The 20,248-nt window shown below is 37.2% G+C and overlaps 1 protein-coding gene across 1 annotated transcript in view; it reads left to right on the top strand.

The window, feature by feature from the left end:
* Positions 1-19,889, top strand: part of LOC122638276 (biotin carboxyl carrier protein of acetyl-CoA carboxylase) — a 40,197-nt gene extending 20,308 nt beyond the window's left edge. The window contains exons 3-9 of the mRNA XM_043831160.1: positions 8,261-8,340; positions 11,623-11,682; positions 11,807-12,037; positions 12,123-12,185; positions 19,380-19,448; positions 19,602-19,647; positions 19,729-19,889. Of these exons, the coding sequence (XP_043687095.1) occupies positions 8,261-8,340; positions 11,623-11,682; positions 11,807-12,037; positions 12,123-12,185; positions 19,380-19,448; positions 19,602-19,647; positions 19,729-19,799 (620 nt within the window). The 3' untranslated portion in view covers positions 19,800-19,889. The remainder of the gene's footprint in view (positions 1-8,260; positions 8,341-11,622; positions 11,683-11,806; positions 12,038-12,122; positions 12,186-19,379; positions 19,449-19,601; positions 19,648-19,728) is intronic.
* Positions 19,890-20,248: the final 359 nt, after the last annotated feature.

Here is a 20,248-nt window from a genome sequence, read left to right as displayed (position 1 = left end):
CTAAGCAACTTATGCAACATATCCCCACGGTAAATACTTTAACAACATCTTTTGCCAAAGCAGTCTTAAGCCCTTTTGTAATTGCGTTGAGTTCTTCGACGCTAATTCTCTATGTCTATGGATCCAGAAAAAGCCATGTGCACCCAGACATCATGATTTTTAAACACTCATCCACTATCTTCCTTGCCATGATTATCAGAAGAGCTGCTGTCTGTATTTAACTTGACAGCATTAAGTAGAGGGGGATACAATTATAGTGTGTGTGATCACAAATAATGGAAGAGGAGCGATAAGGTCCCAGTGCCTCATAAATAATCAATGGAAATTATATACAGTGCATCAACTCATCAGTAATTGATCCCTTTTTTTTGCGTTATGATAAATCAGAAAATGGTCTGGCTAGGTTATTATTCACCGGTTTTGAACCCCCCTCCCCCCCAAAAAAAATAAAAATAAATAAAGTGGTCCCTAAACCCCAGTTCTCTCCCGAAAATTTAATTACTGGAAATTCATAAAAAGGAATACTATTCGTTAGTTGTTGCAGTCTACTGCATATTTAATTACATCCCTTGCCTGGATAATTAAAGATTTGAATGAAGCTATTTACCTAATAAAATGAAGAACTGGGACTGATGGGTTCCTAGAAGCCTTAGATAATATGTTTCAGAAATCCAGAAATTTCCAGAACCGCAGTGAAGTAACAAACTAGATTTCAGGAGAAAATAGCTTTCAAACAGAGAGCCTGATCTGGACAAAAAACTGGTCGAAGGTCACTAATAGGTAGAAATAACTCTTCCAAATGTGACTGAGATGATGGTTAGATCTGGGGTTACGAGAGTATACCATTGGCAATAGGATTCTTAAATTTAGGGTTCCAGCACAAATCAGAATTTATAAAGGTCCAATCCATTAGTCAACAAAGGATCAGAATAAAAATTAGATATCAGTAATAGGACTAGAATATCAAATTATCAATATGAAACAATTAACAGAATCTGATCTTCAGAATACGATAGAACTAAGGATCCAACCCCGAAATAGGATTCTATGAAAACAACAATAAGATCAAAATCATGGGTCCATGAAACATGAAGTGTGGTTGCTGTATATGTAAGTAGATCTGAAATTTATGGAGTATTGATGGAGAAAATTTGAGATTCAATCATGTATAGCATGTGTATGGACTGAGAAGAATTCTGCTACTAACATGATTTTGTAGAGTGCGGACCTCGACACAACGGTAAGGTTGTTTCATTCCAACCTAGTGGTCGTGGGTTCGAGTTGGGAAACAGCCTCTCTGCGCAACAGGGGGTAAGGCTGCATACATTATGATCCTCCCCAGACCCCACAGAGGCGGGAGCCTCGTGCACTGGGGGTACGCTTTATAAATCAAGAGGAAGAAGTGTGGAAGAAAGATATGGACCAAGCTTCATAATCTAGTACTAAGTTGGAATCCCACCAAACAGCCTTAGCATGATGCAGTAGCATTATCATGGCTGAACTGACCGATCTGGAAACCCAGACTGAGACGAACCAGAAGCAAACCATGCTATTGGTCTAATAAGGGTTGGTAGGGAATCTGTGTTACTCAATTTGGGTTTTATCAGTACTAGTTTCCCAGAATGATTCAGTTTCTAACTAAAAACCAGCAGTTAAAATATAAATTGAACAGAGAAGATATTTCAGTTGCTGAGGTCAATGATATTCGATGTCACATAGGATCAGAATTGATTCTAGCAGAGAATTAGCAATAAACTATAACAGTATAACCAGATACAATAGAGTATAGCAAGGGTTAAATTCAATGATTCTACGTATCACGAGCATTACAATCCTTTACACTGCCAAATAAAAAGGCAAGGAAAAGAATATATATTATATACCAAAAAAATAAAAAAGGGATCAGGTGCCTATCCAACCACCTAACGGACCAAGGTGGCCAAGGTGGTTGACTTACCTACATCCAGCAAGGCGAGGCATCGCCATGACACCTTGAAGGCACCTGGATGCCTAGGCGTCACTTAGGCATATGGTTTCGATTCTTTGGATTAGCAGTTTTTAATCTTTGTATATATATGTAACCCAATGATGGACAGAAATTGAATGAATTTTGAGTTTGAAATTGCCCTTCATGGTTGACGAGCTGTGGGTCTGCGGCCAGATTGGGTCAACTATGCAATCCACCCTTCCCCATCTCTTTGCAATTTTCTTCGTTCTTCTTACTGATATTCTACTTCATTTTTCTTTTCCTATTACTACGCATCAAGGAGAAAATATAAGGGGTGATCTGAATGAACCTGTTGGGAGAGATTGTAGAGGCTATAAAGGTGTACATGGAGGATATTGTTTTGGAGAGAGGAATGGGGAAGGGATTTTGGTTTTAAATTTTGCTTTGGCTTATGATTTATCCATTGTTAATACTTACTTTGAAAAGAGAGGGGCATTTAGTTACCTTCAAAAGTGGGCATCATAGTAGCCTCATAGATTTCTTTCTAATTAGAAGGTTCAAAAGGTTGTTATGTAAGGACTGTAAGGTTATACTATTAGAGAGCCTAACCACAACATAGATTAGTGGTCATGGATATGTGTCTTATTATGCCAAACTGTGAGAAAGGTAAGCATATTTTCCCTAGGATAAGATGGAGCTTAAAAAGTGATACCTTGAAATCATTAACTGATCAAGTGGCCAAACAAGGAAAGTGAGACTTTGATGGAGACACTAATGCGATGTGGAATGGGATGACTGCTTGTATTAAGAAGGTTGCTAAAGATGTCCTAGGCAAATCTGATGTAGATCGAAGCGTGAAGGAGATCAAAGGGGGAAAAAAAAAGTTACTATTCATGGCACTGTTCATGTGAACACTGATTTGGAGGCTGATATGGACTGCTGACTTAGAGGAGTTAATTTTCGGTGTTATTTTTATTATTAGACACTTATTTAGTTTCTTGTTTGAGTTGTAATCCTAATTGGGAATCCTAGTTAAAGTCTAGTTTCTATTTTATAGGTTTTATTAATTAGTTTTTTACTTAGATTAGGATTGGGTTGCTTTGCAATTGGATTATTATATATAAGTATGCGGCTGAATAGAAAAGAGACAGATTGAAGAAAAAGAGCAATTGATGAAGCTGTGAGATGTGGCAATAGTGAGATACAATGGGTGAGAAGCCCTGGGTGAGAGGATGATGGGCTGAGATAGCCTGCCTGAGATAGCTGATCCTATCCCCACCCCTTCTATATCCCTTTCTTCCTCTTTCCTAACCTTTGATGTTCTTCATATGTAAACAGAAAATAGCAATAAAAAAAAGAGTTTTGGTTATTTAATTTAATTCCTTTTATTGTATTAATCCTGCTGCAATCGATCTCCCGCTGGTTTCCCTGGTTGCGGTTGACTTTGCATTAGAATCGAAAGGAAATCATCATTCCTCTAAGAGACTTGGTGCTGGAATGATGAGGTTCAAGCATCCATTAAGACTGAAAAAGCTAGTTTTAAGACATGTCAAATGACTAAGGGTTTAAAGGATCTAAAAGTATAAATTGGCCAGAAATGAAGCTAAGAAGTTAGTGGGAGAAGCAAGGGCAAAGAAATATGATGATCTTTATAACAATCTGAGCACAAAGGAAGGAAAAAAAACTATCTATAAGATAGCTAAAATAAGGGAAAGGAAGAGTAGAGATTTCAACTATGTTAGATGTATTAAAAGTGAAGATGTAAAGTACCAATAAGGGATGAGGACACAAAGGAGAGATAGAAATATTACTTCTACAACCTACTAAATGAAGACATTTCGAGTAAAGAGTCTCGAAGACTACATACCGCATGTCATAAATACATATGAAAAATTAGGGTGCCTGAAGTAAAAGAAACTTTAGTGAGTATGATACTACGCAAGGCAACAATTCCAGATGGGGTCCCAATAGAAGTGTGGAAGAGCTTAGAAATCTGTAGTTTATCTTGGCAAACCAGGCTGTTTAATAAGATTATGAGCACAAGGAAATGCTAGATGAATAGAGGAGAAGCATTATGGTTCCATTTATAAAAATAAAGGTCTTAATCAGAGTTGCATTAACTATAGAGGCATAAAACTAATTATGAAATTATGGGAGAGAGTTATTGAAACTCGCTTGAGACAAGAAACTACTATTACAGAAAACCAATTTGGTTTTATGCTAGGAAGATACACGATAGAAGCTATTTACTTACTTAGGAGACTTATAAAGATTTAGAGATTGCAAGAAGGATCTCCATTGATATGTATGAAAGATTGGTGTGGCGGAAGTTAAAGAAGCTTTAAGAAAGATGAAGGTAGACAAGAACCAGGCCCAGATGAGATCCCATTAAAAGTATCAAAGGCCCTAGGAGTTTGTGGGGTATATTGGTTAACCAAGTTATTTAACAAGATTATGATCGCAAGGAAAATGCTAGATGATTGGAGGAGAAGTATTGTAGTTTCGATTTGCAAAAATAAGGGTGATGCCCAGAGCTGCAATAACTATAGAAGCATAAAACTGATGAGTCATACTATGAAATTTTGGGAGAAAGTTATTGAAGCTCGTCTGAAAAGAGAGATTCATATTTCAAAGAATCAATTTGGTTTTACTGAAGCAATCTACCTACTAAGGAGGCTCATGGAAAGATGTAGAGCTAGCACGAAGGATCTCCATATGGTCTTTATTGACCTAGAGAAAGCCTATGACAAAGTCCCTAAAGATTTAATTCAGCATGTTCTTGCAAAGAGAGGAGTGTTGAGTAAGTATATAGAAGTAATTAAAGATATATATGAGGGCGTGGTGACTAGTGTGAGATCTGTGGGAGGCCAAGGCAAAGAATTCCCAATCACGGTTGGGTTACATCAAGGATCAGCCCTAAGCCCTTATTTGTTTGCGCTCATGGATGAATTAACCAAAAACATCCAAGACGAGGTACAGTGGTGTATGCTCTTCGTCGATGATATCGTTTTGGTGGATGAGGCAAAAGCAGGGATAGACACTAAGTTAGAGTTGTGGAGATCGACCTTGGAAACAAGAGGCTTTAAGATTTGTAGATCAAAGACGGAGTGTATCATGTATAACTTTAGTCACACTTATGATGGATGATGACATGATGAAAATTGAGGAGAGAGAGAGAGAGAGAGAGAGAGAGAGATACCACCAAGTGACTATTTCAAATATTTGGGATCTATCATACATAAAGAAGGTGACATGGATGATGTTTCACAAAGATTTAAAGTAGGATAGGTGAAGTGGAGAGGTGCGACCGAAGTATTGTGTGCCTGACACAGTCCTTTAAAGCTTAAAGGAAAGTTCTACAAGACTATTATCCGACCTGCTATGATATATGGGGCGAAATGTTGGGCAGTTAAGAAGTGCCATATAGCAAAGCTATGTGTTGCTGAGATGAGGATGTTAAGATGGATATGAGGCAAAAATAGGAAGGATAAAGTTAGGAACAAACGTATTAGAGGTGATGTGGGAGTTGCCCCGATCAGTGACAAGCTCCAAGAATGTCACTGGAGGTGGTTTGGCCATGTACAACGGAGGTCTGGGGACGCCCCAATAAGGAGAAGTTATCTGATGCCGATTGAAGGAGCTAAAAGAGCTAGGGGCAGGCCTAAAATGACTATAGGTGAGGTTGTGAAGACGACATGCTTAGGTTGGGTCTTGTGCCAAGTATGACCTCAGATAGAGCCTATTAGAGGGCGAGGATCCACGTTATCGATGCCATGTAGCTGAGATTCCTGAATTCTTGGGCCATCCTCTTTCCTTTTACTTACATTTTTTATTGTCCATTATGTACTTTTCTTATCCCATTTCTTCATTTTTAATCTTCATTCCTTTTACTTTCCTTTCCCTTTGTAAGGACCTCATTTTTCTCTTCCTTATTTTTGAAAGGATCCATTTAGAAGACCCCATTTAGTTGGTATAAGGCTGAGTTGTTGTTGTAAGAAGGATCTCCATATAATCTTTGTTGACCTACAAAAAGCTTATGATAGAGTCTTTGAATAGTTAATCTGGCAAGTACTAGAGAAGAAAATGTTTGAAGTAAATAAGTGGACATAATAATTAAAGATATGTATAATGGTGTGGTGACTAGTGTAAGAACTGTGGAGGAGGATCAGCTTTAAGCCCTTATTTGTTTGTGCTTATCATGGATGATTTAATCGGAGACATTCAAGATGAGGTTTCTTGGTGTATACTTTTTGCTGATGATATTGTTTTGGTAAATAAAACAAAGGTAGAGATTGACGCCAAGTTGGAGCTATGTAGATCAACCTTGGAATCAAAAAGTTTTTAAGATAAATAGAAAGAAGAGGGAGTATATGGTGTGTAACTTTTGTTACACTAGGACGGATAATGAGGTGGTGAAAATTGATGAGAGGGAGATTCTGCAAAATGATTATTTCAGGTATCTGGAATCAATCATTAATAAATAAGGTGATATAGAGAATGATGTTTCACAGATAATTAAAATAGGATTGATGAAGTGGAGAAGTGTGTCCTGAGTGTTGTGTGATCAACATATTCTTTTAAAACATAAAGGAAAATTTTATAGGACAGTCATACAACCAGGTATGATGTGTGGTGCGGAATGTTGGGAAGTTAAGAAGCATCATATGGATAAACTTAGTGTTAGCTGAGATAAAGATGCTGAGATGAATGTGTGGCAAAAATAGGAAGGATGAAGTAAGGAATGATCATATTAGAGCTGATTTGGGAGTAACTCCGATACATGATAAGCCATGAGAAAGTCGTTTGAGGTGGCTTAGCCATGTTCAATGGAGTGATTTGATTCAGATTGAAGTAGCTAAAAGAGCCAAGGTCATACCTAAAATAACTCTAGAAGAAGTGGTGAGGAAAGACATGCATAGCTTAGGCCTTGTATCAAGTAATACCTCAAACTGAGCTGATTGGAAGGTAAGGATCCATGTAGCCAAACCCCATTTACTTGGGATAAGGCTGAGTTGCTGTTCTGTTGTTACTGAAAATCTGAAACGTTTCCTGATTGGGTCTCCACTATTGGTAAGGCGGTCATACTTCCTTCACCTAAACGAGAACGCAATTTAGCGGCTCTTTCCAAAAGGCGTCAAACAATTAAGTACTGTTCTCCCTTTTTTTCTCTCCCTTTCTTTTTAAGATTCTGGTTGTTAGCCCCTCTACATTAAGCAACTCCAACCCCAGTCCCTGAAGCCAACTCTATCATAAAAATTAAGGCTGCAACGATTCCTAAACCTTCTCTTACTGCCTGCATTTATTTCAGGAATTTTTTATTGACCTTTAGGTTGCTGGTTCAATTGAATATCACTTGGGAACTGTAGGATTCTGAGTTCTTGACCTCCATGATAAATTTCAGCTCAAACAGAGTCCATACCAATGAGTTCTCTCTCCTAAAGTTTGAACTGAATTCCACCATTATGATATAATCGTGAGGAAGCAGAAGATTGGTTCTTCTTATTACTGTTTAGATCCTGTTTTTTTAATAGTATCCCCCTCCTGAGTATTTATTCCTTTGTCCCATTCTAATATTCAACTTCCCAAATAATCATTCTCTTTCATTTTAATTCCCGGGTTGTCCAAATTTCTTGTTTTCTTACCAAAAGAGTAAACTACTTGTTGTACAAAAAAAATCACAGGTTTTAGTTTAGTTGGTTGGGTCACACTTCCGTGGGTATTAAGGAGTTACATTCCAACAAATTAGTTAAACTTCATTGATAATGTCTTCTCAATATGCAAAACTATATAATTGGGAGAATCTTCATTAAAAAGAGGGTCTGATAAAATAAAGACCAACATCTTCAGTCTATTTTGGAAGTAAGCCTCCTGAAGAAAAGGAAAGAAAAGGAAGTTCTCAGGAACTTGTATCCATGCCTAGATATCAGAAAATGAAGAATTGGTATCCTATTTTTTGTTACAAGCATCATTATGCTGCATATTAGATTAGATCTCAATGGAATCCTTGCTTCCCATAATGATTACTTCTTTCTCATTGTTTCATGGAGGTCAAAACTCACAAACTTGATTAAAAGGCTGATTCCATATTATGTTCTGTAAAGAGTTGAGGCTTTGTTGCTTTTCCCCTTATGTATAATTTCATGAGCTTTTTATTGAGGGAGCCTTGCAAACTAAGTAAGAAACATCCATTTTTTTTAACATTTTATATTTCTCATGTGCATGAACCTGTAATTTAAAACATTCAGAAGTCATCTTTATTCATCTATTTGTGTAACTGAGTTGTTATCTATTGTGGTCTATGATGAGAAACAGCTACCACTAATATACAGGATGGTTCAGCAGAAAAGAAATCCAACAGCTTGACAAGCCAAATTATCCCAAATTCATTTGAAGTGAGTAGCTCTTTATACTGTTATTTCTGTATGGTATAAACTCTGAATTGTTCCTTCTCCCATTGATTCACCTCTGAAAGGTTTTGTTGCATTTAAATGGATGATATAGTTATATGATCATGATGCATTTTAACTAATTAAGTTAAGAATTGTCATACAATGGAATCTCGGTGTGGGGTACATTGGCAGTTTTCATTTTTGACTAGGATGCATTACTGCTACCACTTTGCTTCGAGTCTTCTACTTGATGGTCAAAAACCTGTTTGCTTAGAGTATCTTGGTGTCTTATGAATCCTAGCTACTACGTCGAAATCACAGTCAATTTGAATAAAAGGTATCAAACTGTGATATACTTACTATTTGGACTGAGGATCTGTAGATGAGTACATATTCCATTATGTGGATGACACACTTAGTTGTGCCATGTTTGTAAAATGAGGCTGAAATTTGGTGGACAGGTAGATGCCAAGGTACCCTGCTCATATGCCATGTTTCAGCCCAAACAGAATTTTCCACGTGGAAAAATAAAGCAGTGAAAAATTCAGGACTCCATGAGGGGGTTCTTGGACATACATGGGAGGGTAAATGATTGAATTAAAGCCTGAAATTTGACACATGGCTAATCCAGACCATTCACTACATAACAATTCCCTCATCATCTTTCCACATGGCACAACTATTGTATGCTCTCCACGGATCTTTTTTGCCTTACCATTTTGGGAGTGTCTAATTAATTAGAAGTTTTTGACTTTTTTTTCTTTGTTTTAGGAAAAGATTCAAGCACTTAAGGGCCTTGTTAAAATGTAATGAGTCATACCTTCTTTTTAGAAGATGGAGTTCTAAGAAACTTGGAGCTATTTTAATTTATAAAATTGACGGTAGGCTCATAGTTTGATCAATTATGCTACTGTCATTCAGATTGGTTACTGATAAAGACAACATGGGGCATTTTCTTTTGGGAATCTCTGGTTTTAATTATTTGTTATTGCTATGTGCTGCTGGCCATGAGGTGCTACTGCTGGTTTTAATTAGTAATATTTATTATAAGTTGGAGCCCTAACAAGATTTTGAGTTATTTTAATCTATAAAATAGACAGTGGTCTTGTTATTTTGATCAATAATGCTATTGTCAATTTTCATTTGTTTCCGATAAGAAAACATGGTGTCTTTTCATGCAGGAATCTTTGGTTTAATTTTTTGTTATTACTATTTGCCAGCCATGGGTTGCTATTGCTGGTTTTCTCAATTCTTGGGCATACAAGAGTGCATAATTTCAATTGTTGAATTTCTGAATTTTCTTCTGTTGATGCAGCTTGATACTTTTTTGTTTTTTTTCTTTGAAACATCTATTGAGATCACCAATCAACATTTTGGATTGAAGCTGCCTGTTCAAATTGTTAAAGCTTGGTTTTCAGACTCAAAAACTAGCCTGATTGCACTTCTTGGAAAACCTATGGTTTTTGCAAATCTAATGAATGTTGTAGGGTTTGATATTTCTATAACTACGACAACAAACCATAGTCTCGTCCTGACTGGAGCTTGTATAACTGGTTCCCCAAGCTAATGATTTTTTTTCTGGTTTTGCATTCCTGGGATTTCTGAAGAACCAGATCAGTTGAATTTTATGGACTTCTTGATTTACTTCTGTTCATACTCGAACATACGTCGACATATTAAAATCTCAACTATTTCAGTATTCTTTCAGCTTTTTGAGTTGTTGTCCAGTGGGGCAAGATCATTCTGGCATTTTCTGAACTTACTGTGGGCCCGCTAATGATGGGATGGATTATTGTACTGCATCATAACACCCTGTTTGGTGGACGTGTTAGTTCAGCCTTCTTTCGAAGGCATAATTGTTATGTTACTCATGGCAGGATATTGGAGCCCTCATTAGTTGTATTTCGCCTACTTAATTTCCGAAGCAATAACTAACTATACCAATGGGATAATTAAAAGCATGTAATGGAAATGGCAGCTGTACTCAAAAAATTACTTGTTCTTTTTTGGCTCACAAAATCCTGCCAATGTATTCACGTACCGGAAATAGTTTCATACACAACATTACAGTAATAAGTTAAAAGTTAACATAGTAAATTGACTTCCTCTGCTTTCTTCCTTTTTTCATTTTTTAAAATTTAAATTATAAAGTGGAATGCACAGTCGTCCATCTATTTTTTGGCAATGAAGATTAATATTTCCTAGTTGGGCCTCTTCTTTTTATAATTGCCTTTCAGAATTAAAACTATTTGGGAATAGTCTAACATTATTTATAATGTTTTTCACTCTTTTCACATTAATCCCTTATTACTTAACAAAGAAAGAAGTTAGATGTTAATTTTATGGTCTTTATTTTGCAGTAGTTTAGTATGAATAAAAAAATTAATGATGATTAGAAGTTGTATTATCTACTATAGAATTGAACTCTGCAAAAACTTTCCATTTTTTGTCCAGCACTCCTTTGGGGTTCGTAATGATACTATGGATTTATCTCAATTGGTAAAATTCTCTCAGTGAGGGCGGGCCTTGGCACAACGGAAAGGTTGTTCTATCGCAACCTTGTGGTCATGTGTTTGAACAATGAAACAGCCTGTCCACAAATAGTGGGGGTGGGGTAAGGCTGCATACATATGCCCCTCCCCAGACCCTGCAGTAGTGGGAGCCTCATGCACTGGGTAAAATTCTCTCTGTAATGAGGGAATAAAACCTACTGAAAAAAATAGAAGAGTTATGTTTCTTGCTCTCTAAAACAAATATTACATTAGTAAAATAGGAGTTCACCATACCCAGATGTTAGTAAGCCATTCGGACCAGTTTCATCTTAGCCCTATAAAACCCTAAACTTTTTCAATTTCTTGCTACCATTTTCATAGCCGATCCAATTCAATATGCTCATTGGTTGAGTTGAGAAGAACAGGGCAAAAGTCCCGAAAAAAAGATGGTTAAAAAGTAGCACAACCTTAGGTTTTGGGTGCAGAGAAGCACCATGTTGGGACAAGAGGATTCTTGGCTCATTCTCTTATATGAGCACTAAGTTAAAATTGTATCATTGATAGACAATATTCACAGTCGAACCATTCAGTATGGGCTGTAAGTTTCAATCCACTCAGTAAGAGCTTTAGGTTTCCCTTTTCTATGTTATAGCTTCTTGTGAGAGACATACAAGGTACAATCCTGTTCTGGCATCAACACTAGAATGCTTTTTTCTTGAAGTTGCATATGGGACAAGATTTTGTTTTTATAACTTCTGATTAATTATAAGTTTGATATAATATTTGTTTACAGGTGCAATCTTTGGTAACAGCAATCTGTGATACCACTTCTGTTGCAGAATTTGAATTGAAAGTAAGTGGTTCTAGATTTAAAAGCTGTAAGAAAACAATTTTAATACCCTTCTCTCTTTCAAGGTGTAAACTGACATTTTCCCCATCTCCCTGTCACTCACTCTCTGTTGTGCACTTCTGCCTAGCTTAGTGGATTCAAGATCTATGTGACAAGGAATTTGTCTGGGAAAAGTGAACCTCCAGCTCCTTCAAACTCGGTGCCAACCGGTTCTAGCATCACTGCGGAGACTCGTGATTTAAATGGATCAGTTTCCACATCATTAGCCATCTCTAAACCAGTACCATCTTTAGGAGGAATACAGACCTTGCTTGATAAAGCTATGGATGAAGGGTTGGTAATACTGCAATCTCCAAGAGTGAGTCCGAACTCTAAATACTACCTCCCCCCCCCCCCCCGCCACCCTGTTTTTAAGGGTTCACAACTGAACTATAGTGGTGCAGGTTGGATATTTCAGAAGATCCCGTACCATAAAGGGGAAACGTGCACCTCCATCATGTAAAGAGGTAAGCAAACTATTGGTTCATGTGGATAATGCTGTAAATTTATCTCTTTAACAGATTTTTAAGTTTTAACTTGATCATGTATGCAACTCACCTCAACTCAACATAACCTTATCCCAACTAAATGGGGTCGGCTTCATGGATCTTCTTTCTCCAAATCTGCTCTATTCGAAGACATACTTGTTACTAGTCCTAAGCTATAGGCATGTCTTTCCTCATCACTTATCCCAGGGTCATTTTAGGACTGCCTTGTGTTCTTTTAGCTCCTCTAATCTAAATCATCTCATTGCCCCTTACTGAAGCATTCAAAGGCTCTGTTGTATGTGTCCATGCCACCTTAAAGGACATTCTCTCAACTTATCATTTATCAAAGCTACTCCTAAATTAACCCTAATTTGTTCATTCCCTTGTTTTATGTTTTCTTGTTTTACCCCTCATCCATCTCAACGTCTTCATTTATCAAAGCTACTCCTACACTAAGTTTGTTTATATAAACCTAAACTGCCCAACATTTTCAGCCCCATTAATCATTATTGCTGGTTGTATAACTGTCCCATAAAATTTTTCTTTTGAGTTTTAAGGAATGTATTGATCATAAAACACTGCAGACAAACCTCTTCACCAAGGTAGTAAAACTTGGAACTCGGTACCAAGTTGACCCTTGGAAAAACCGAGTCAAGTCGAGATCTTGCCGTGATCTCGCCGAGTTGGTGCATTTTTTTTTTCCGATTCGAAGCCTCAACTCGGTGGATTTTATAGATCTAGTTTGGGACTGAAACTTGGTATTCAGCCTATTTTAGGCTATTTAAACACAATGGCACTATCAGATTTTGCAAAAACGAAGTCCAAATATGAGTTTCACTTCGGACCATAGGTTGGTAGGCGACAACATACTAAAATACCCTACTCTACACATAGTTTAGTAATAGAAAGCAATCAAAACATTCAATTAATGTAAAACAACTTAAATAAGAATTAGAAGTGTTAAAGTACAATACATCAATCTTTAAACAAATGTTATATAAAATGTGATATGGTAATGTATTCAATCCCAACCATATCCACATAGAATTTCCATGTCAAAGTGTTGTTGTAGTTTTGCACATAGTTTGCCACAACACTCATATAAGTGTTGTCATCAACATATTCCAAGTTCCCTATCCAAGGGTATAGAAGAGGTGGTTGGCATGAGGCGTGAGATCCACTGTTACTATTATATTGAGGCATGTATGGGTATGGCTGGTTTGGAACTGGGAATATGGGCCCAAAACCAGACCCAGTGCTTTGATTGTCAAACTCATGTGTTAACTGCCCAAACTGACCATAGGCACTATATTTGGAACCAGTGCTCTCCTGGCCATAATCATAGTCATGATGAGGCTAAAATGAATGCCACGATTGTCGTTCACTAGTAGTATCTATACTCATGCTTCCGAAACTTGGTGTTTATACTCATGTCATCATCCTGAGCCTGTGATTGTTTGCGACCCTTCTTTCTTTTGTCCGTAGCGTGGGCACCAAGGCCTAGATCCTGTGTGGCATGCGTAAACTAAAACTCACCTGTGTGACGCACAAGGTCCGCCTGCGTTCCCACCTCATGTTGGTACTGCTTGCGCAACCCATTATAACAGTCATTATAATAACCACCACTTCGCATGCCACTACCACCAGCAGGGTCATCACCATCACCATCGTCACTATCACCATCACCATCACTACCACCATCACCTTCACTACCACCATTGTCGTCATCATCATCATCATCATCATCATCAGCACTTCCTGTTGCAACCTCAAAATGTCTCGGTGACTCTGAATGTGCATGCCCCTCTTGCGACATATAGTCCTCAACATTTGTACCGGTTACGGACGCAATGGTGGGGTCGGGCCTACCCCCAGGCTGATCCATATCTAGTACACCATGATCCCTCACCCATTGGAATAGGTGTAGACACCACATCACCTACAATAGGGGATCCTCATCATAATCAGAGTCCTCTTGGAAAATGTTGGCTAGTTCGATTAGTTCTTTATCATTGGTGTGCATTCCTTCACATATGTGCCTCATCCTTAGTCTTATATTGTAATGCACATACACCAGCTAATCCAGTATTTTGCTACCCAATCTGTTCCGACTCTTCGAGTGGATCAATGAGAATGTACTCCACTTGAACAAGTTTGTGAAAGCACTCTCACTGCTATTATCCCCAGGTTGGGTGAACTTATACCATAAAGCACCCACCAGTCAGCTAGGGCTGTAAACGGATCGGATTCTGCTCGGATAGTGCTATATTCGCATCCGCATCCGCATCCGATTAGCTATCGGATGGATTCGGATAGTGCTAAACAAATACGGACACGGATACGGATCGGATATTTTATCCGTTTACATGTAAATATAGCTTTTCGGATAGCTATAGCCTATCCGTATCCGCATCCGTTTAGCTTTCGGACGGATTCGGATAGTGATAAACGGATACAGACACGGATACAGAAACGGATTTCGGCTATTCATTTACACCCCTACAGTCAGCTACATCACAACTGTAGAATATTAAGAATATGTACATTCTAAAGGAATAAAATTATAATTCATAAACGTAATGCCATGCCACCTACCAGGGTCTGACTTTTGTTTACCCTTTACTGTAGTTTTTCGACTGAAACTTACTGAGGCCTCTCTGAAGAATTGGATCTGTTTTCATTTTAAATTCAAATATTGTTAGAGGCATTAGTATTTACTATTTAGTAATTACATTCCTTTACTTACTACTAAAGTACCAAGTCCCATATTCTCATCTCATCATTGCACTTAGTCTGTGTCTTGGTATTGGGTTCCAACTTCTCAATAACATTTTGAACTGCCACTAACAAATCTGTGTCTAGCCCAAGATTATGGAATACTGATACTTTGGATTTAGATAGTATGCTGGTAAAGTGGAACCTAAGAATATAACTTGTTAGTGACTTAATGTTTTTGAGTTTTGAAGATGTAAATGTAAAAACTCATATAAAGTGTAAAGTATATTGAAGTGTTGAACTCACCAGCTTTATGCAATGGATGACTCAAGTGCTTCTCCCACCGCACATCAATAATGTTAGTATACGACCTTGCACTCCAAGGTATCGTAGCTCTAACCATTTCCTTCATCTTCTGAAGGGCAGCATAAATATGGGGCAAGGTAGGCTTCTTCTCTGTATCAACCATCCTTAGTACTGTCACCACTGGCTCTAAATCCATTAAGCGCGGAAATAATATTTAAGATTAAGAAGCAGAAGGATTATGCTCCTACTCTTACAAGAACGGATTATATGGCAACAACTTTATGCGAGTCGTTCCAGAATCGGTCACTTGCAATGGTCTGTTGTGCTGCCCTCCCTTCTTCTGAATTAGACCCATGCCAACCAAACCACTGTTCACTTACAAACGTAGAATTCAGACCTACCACCTTCGTCTGAAAGCTCTTCAATGCAATGTAATTGGTTGCAAATTGAGTGACACCAGGCCTTACTAAATCGCCATTGCATTTTTCCCTCAACATAGTTAAATCATAACCATGGTTATATACAAAAGTGGTCACTTGTCTTGTCCTATTGACCATAGCTGCCACCAAAGTTTTCTTCCCTATGTCTTTCAACATTAAATTAATGGAATGTGCTGCACATGGAGTCTAAAAGAGGCGGATCCTCTTACTCTTGTTCATCAACTTCTCTCCAACCTTTTTTAAGTTAGAACAGTTATCCATCACAATTTTGGATAACGTTCTTTGGTCCTATATCATCCACCACTTGCTTCAGTTTCTTATACAAGTATGATGCATTCTTTACATGCTTCGATGTATAGACAGACTTCAAAAATACTGTCTTCCTATTGCAACTCATCATGAAATTGATAATGGACTGTCTAGTAGGTCCAGTCCAACCATCAGCCATAAAGGTAACCCATACATCTCCCACCTTGGCTTCAGACCCTCAATGTACTCTTTCGGCTCTTCTACCTCCTTAGGCAAATATACATTATATAATTCTTTGTGCTACATTAGCTGGAATGCCATTGTATAACATGAACTTGCTTTAAGGCTTTTCGTGCTTCCTCTTGTTTACCACCAAACACTTGCGAGATGGTTGGCTGGTAGGCATCTTGTTGCCTAAAAATAGATGGATCTTGCTCAAAAATAGGATCTAGGGAATGTACTCTTGGTCGGGTTGGGGGCCGTGGGACTCCGGGTCCGGGATTCTATCTTCTGTCAGTACTTCTCCTCCTCTCTTCTTGTTGCACTAGTGCAGCTGAGCCAGATCCACAAGCTCCTCTTGCCTGCTCATATCTTCTTATATTTTCAAACTTCAAACTTTGTCTACTAATCTACTATCTACCAAAGCTTGCTGGTAAATTCTCCACTCAGCCTCTGATTCGAACTCACCAGGTGTAGGCCTATATTCAGTATCATCTCCTCCATGGTTCTCTTCACCAGGCCTCTCTAGCACTGCCTCATCAAACTCTTTTTGTTGTCTTTCCCTCTCAGCTTTTTTTGCTTGTCCTCCTCTCAAGTGTTGTGCCATAGCCTGTTGCACTCGGCTTGGAACATTTCTGCATGTGGCAACCTCCATACTTGTACCAGCCAAATGTTGCTTTAACCTAGTGGCTCCTCCAGATAGCAACTTTCCATAATAGTTATACTTGGACTTCTTTTTTATCTTCGGAAATCGGGACTCCATGTTGCCATGCTATATCAACACGGTCCCAAATTGTATACCAAATGTCTTACTTTTTGTATTGTTAAATAAAAAAACATGTATTAATAACTATTAAAGACTTAAAGTAATGTATTAAAGACTTAAAGTATTGTATTCGTAATTATTAACATAATGTCAAGCTACTAGAACAATCAAATAGCTATCCCTTATTTATCCCCTAACCTTAGTATTTATTTCTTAATTAAAAATAAAATTTAGAATTTTTATTAAAAATATTTATACCTTAAAGTATGAAACATTATAATATAATGATGTATTTGACACCATTTGAAGTTGGACATTATGTACATATGTTGTGCATAATTTTCCAACAAAACAATTGTTTTTTCTAAATATTATATATATTTTTATAATTTTTATAATATTTTATTAATTCTGAAAAATAAAATAATTTTTTTAATGGGTGAAAAAATAAAATGACTCAATGAGGCTGTAGAGCTTCTAAAGTTGTCCAACATGTATGAAAATCACTTCAAACAATCCTTTTTTTTTTTTCAATTTCTTTTTTCAACAAAATTATTTTTTTTTGTAGAAAATATAATAAAAAAATAATAACATAAAAAAAACTTGACCCCATCAAGTGATAGATCGTCCAAAGTTATTTAACATATCTTAAAATGACATGAATCTACTACCAAGGATTGAACAATTTTTTTGAAAAAAAATAGATTTGGGGAAAAATAGTTTACCTTTGAAAAATCCTTCAAATTTGTGATGAATCTTGAAGATTTGTAGTTGAATCTTCCAAATGTGCAGCTGAATCACCTCTCCCGCAAGTTACAAGTTCAAATTCATAACCAAAATGGCTCAAAGTTCAAGCCACTGACTTCAAATGGAGAAGAAAAGAGGCTCTAGACAAAACTCGATCGAGTTCTGTCGAGTTAGGTGAACTTTAAAGTGTTAGATGGGTCGAGATCTGGGTGACCCGATATCCGAGATCTCACTGAAAAAGTGTATTCTTTAAATATCGCATAGGGACTCGACTCGGTTTCTCAAAAAACCGAGATCTCGCAAGTTCTTGAACCAAGCTCTTCACTCAACGACCCTGTTCTACTTGTATGTGCAACATCATTCTCTATTTCTCATTCTTTATTTACCATTGAATCTAGGTACCTATTGTCACTTTGCAGTATTTCCCTATCATTAATTTTCACTACCCCACTTTCTGCCCTAGTGTTACTAAAATTACTCACTGTATACTATTTTTTTGTTCTACACATTTTGCAACCTTTTGATTCCAGGGTGGATTTCCATAATTCCAACTTAGCATTTTTCTTGCTTTTGTTTTATCCACCAGTACATCATCAGCAAAAAGAATACACCGAGGGACCTAATCTTAAATGTCTTTAGTTAGCTCATCTATGACTAACGCAAACAAATACGGACTCAAAGCTGATCCCTGATGTAACTCGATTGTTATTGGGAATTCAGTATCTGCCCTCCCACAGCTCGTACATTAATCACTACAACATTCTGCATAGCTTTAATTATGACCACATATGTACTCATAAATCTCTTCTTCTCTAACACTCCCCAAATTAACTCTTCAGGAACTATAGCATAAGCTTTTCCCAAGCCAACAAATACCATCTTACATTCTCTAAATATTTACATTAGTCTCGTCAGGAAATAAATAGTGCTTTCGTTGTTAATCTTCATGGCTGAAAGCCAAATTGGTTATCCAAAAATCAGTTTCTAGTGTTGGGTGCAATTACTCTCTCCCATAATTTCATGGCATGTGTCATAGGTTTTATTCCTCTATAGTTATTACAGTTCTAAATATCACCTTTATGTTTATAAATAGGTACAACGATGCTTCTCCACCATTCATCTGGCATTTTTCATGTGTTCATAATCTTATCAAACAACTTCGTTAGTCAAGTTATTCCCACTAATTCCTAAGTTCTTCCAAGCCTTTATTGGAATACCATCTGGACCTTAACTATTTTCATTTTCTTTAAAGAATCCTTTACACCTTAATTTTTCATATATATCTTAATTTTATAGTTCCTTGATAGTTATTACTTCCTTTTTCATCTCTCTTTAATCTCCTAATCATTTATTATTAATTCATTACCATCCTTACTTTTAATGCATCTAATTGGCTGAATCTCTGCTCTTGCTTTCCCTTATTTTAACTACTTTATAGATTTTTCCCCTTCCTTTGTTCCTAATTTGCCATACTTCTCATATTTTTCAATCTTTGCTTTTCCTATTGTCTTTTTACCTTCATTTCTAGTAATTTTAACATTTTTAAATCTTCCTCATCCTTAGTCCTTTGCTGAGTTTAAAACTAAATTTCTTAGCTGTAAAGGCTGCTTAAACTTTATCATCCCACCACCAAGTTTCTCTAGATGAATGTCGCTTTCCTTTATGTTCACTGAAAACTTCTTTAGCTACATTCCTAATATAAATTAACCATCTTGTATCTCTACATAACAGAAGCAGATTGTGAAGGAGGGCCAAGTGCTTTGCTATATTGAACAACTAGGTGGTGAGATCCCAATTGAGGTATGGTTTTACTCCATGACTAACAGACTCTTTTTGGCCCTGGCCCTGGCTGTGGTCCTGGTCCCACTCCTATTGTTTTTATTTTCATTACTTGCAAATAAATGTTCCTGTTCTTATGTAGAAGACGTTATGATTTTTTCCATCTTTTTCCAGTCTGATGTTTCAGGGGAGATTGTTAAGATACTGAGAGAAGATGGCGGTATGTTGAGCTTAATTTATATACATCTTTAATGTTTTACAGGAATAGTGGTTAATATGTTTTCTTCTTCCAACTCCACAGATCCTGTTGGATATGGTGATCCTCTTATTGCGATCCTTCCTTCTTTCCCTGGGATAAAGAAGCTTCAGTAAATAGTTTGATTTTGAACATTGCCTGCTCCTGTCCGATCATAACATTCAGGTGGTCTAATGAAATAAATGAAAGACTGGGATTTTCTTCTCTATCATTTGGCTTGGGTGTTTGTGTGCTTCCCTTTTGTTCCAATTTGTTTACTATTTTTCCAAGGTGGAAATTGGACCCTTATTAGTATATTACTTAGTAGGACAGTAAACAACTAGGGTTGATGGTAACAATTCACATTGGCAGGAAACGAACAAGTCACCTCAACAAAATCATCCCCTTGTTATCAAGGGTATGTGGTCCTTATGCTTCATAAGGACCCATATGGCTTCGGTAGCTCCAGTGCTTCAAACTGTTGCCTCTTGGAACCTGCCTGCACCAGGTTCAGCTAATACGTTCAGCAGCTACTATTCTAAGTATACTAGGGACTCTTGATGATATGAGTTAGTAATGGAGCATC

The sequence above is a fragment of the Telopea speciosissima genome, chromosome 8 (genome assembly GCF_018873765.1).
Source record: "Telopea speciosissima isolate NSW1024214 ecotype Mountain lineage chromosome 8, Tspe_v1, whole genome shotgun sequence".
Taxonomy (NCBI): Eukaryota; Viridiplantae; Streptophyta; class Magnoliopsida; order Proteales; family Proteaceae; genus Telopea; species Telopea speciosissima.
The sequence above is the reverse complement of the archived record's forward strand: the minus strand, read 5'-3'. Positions and strand labels throughout refer to the sequence as shown.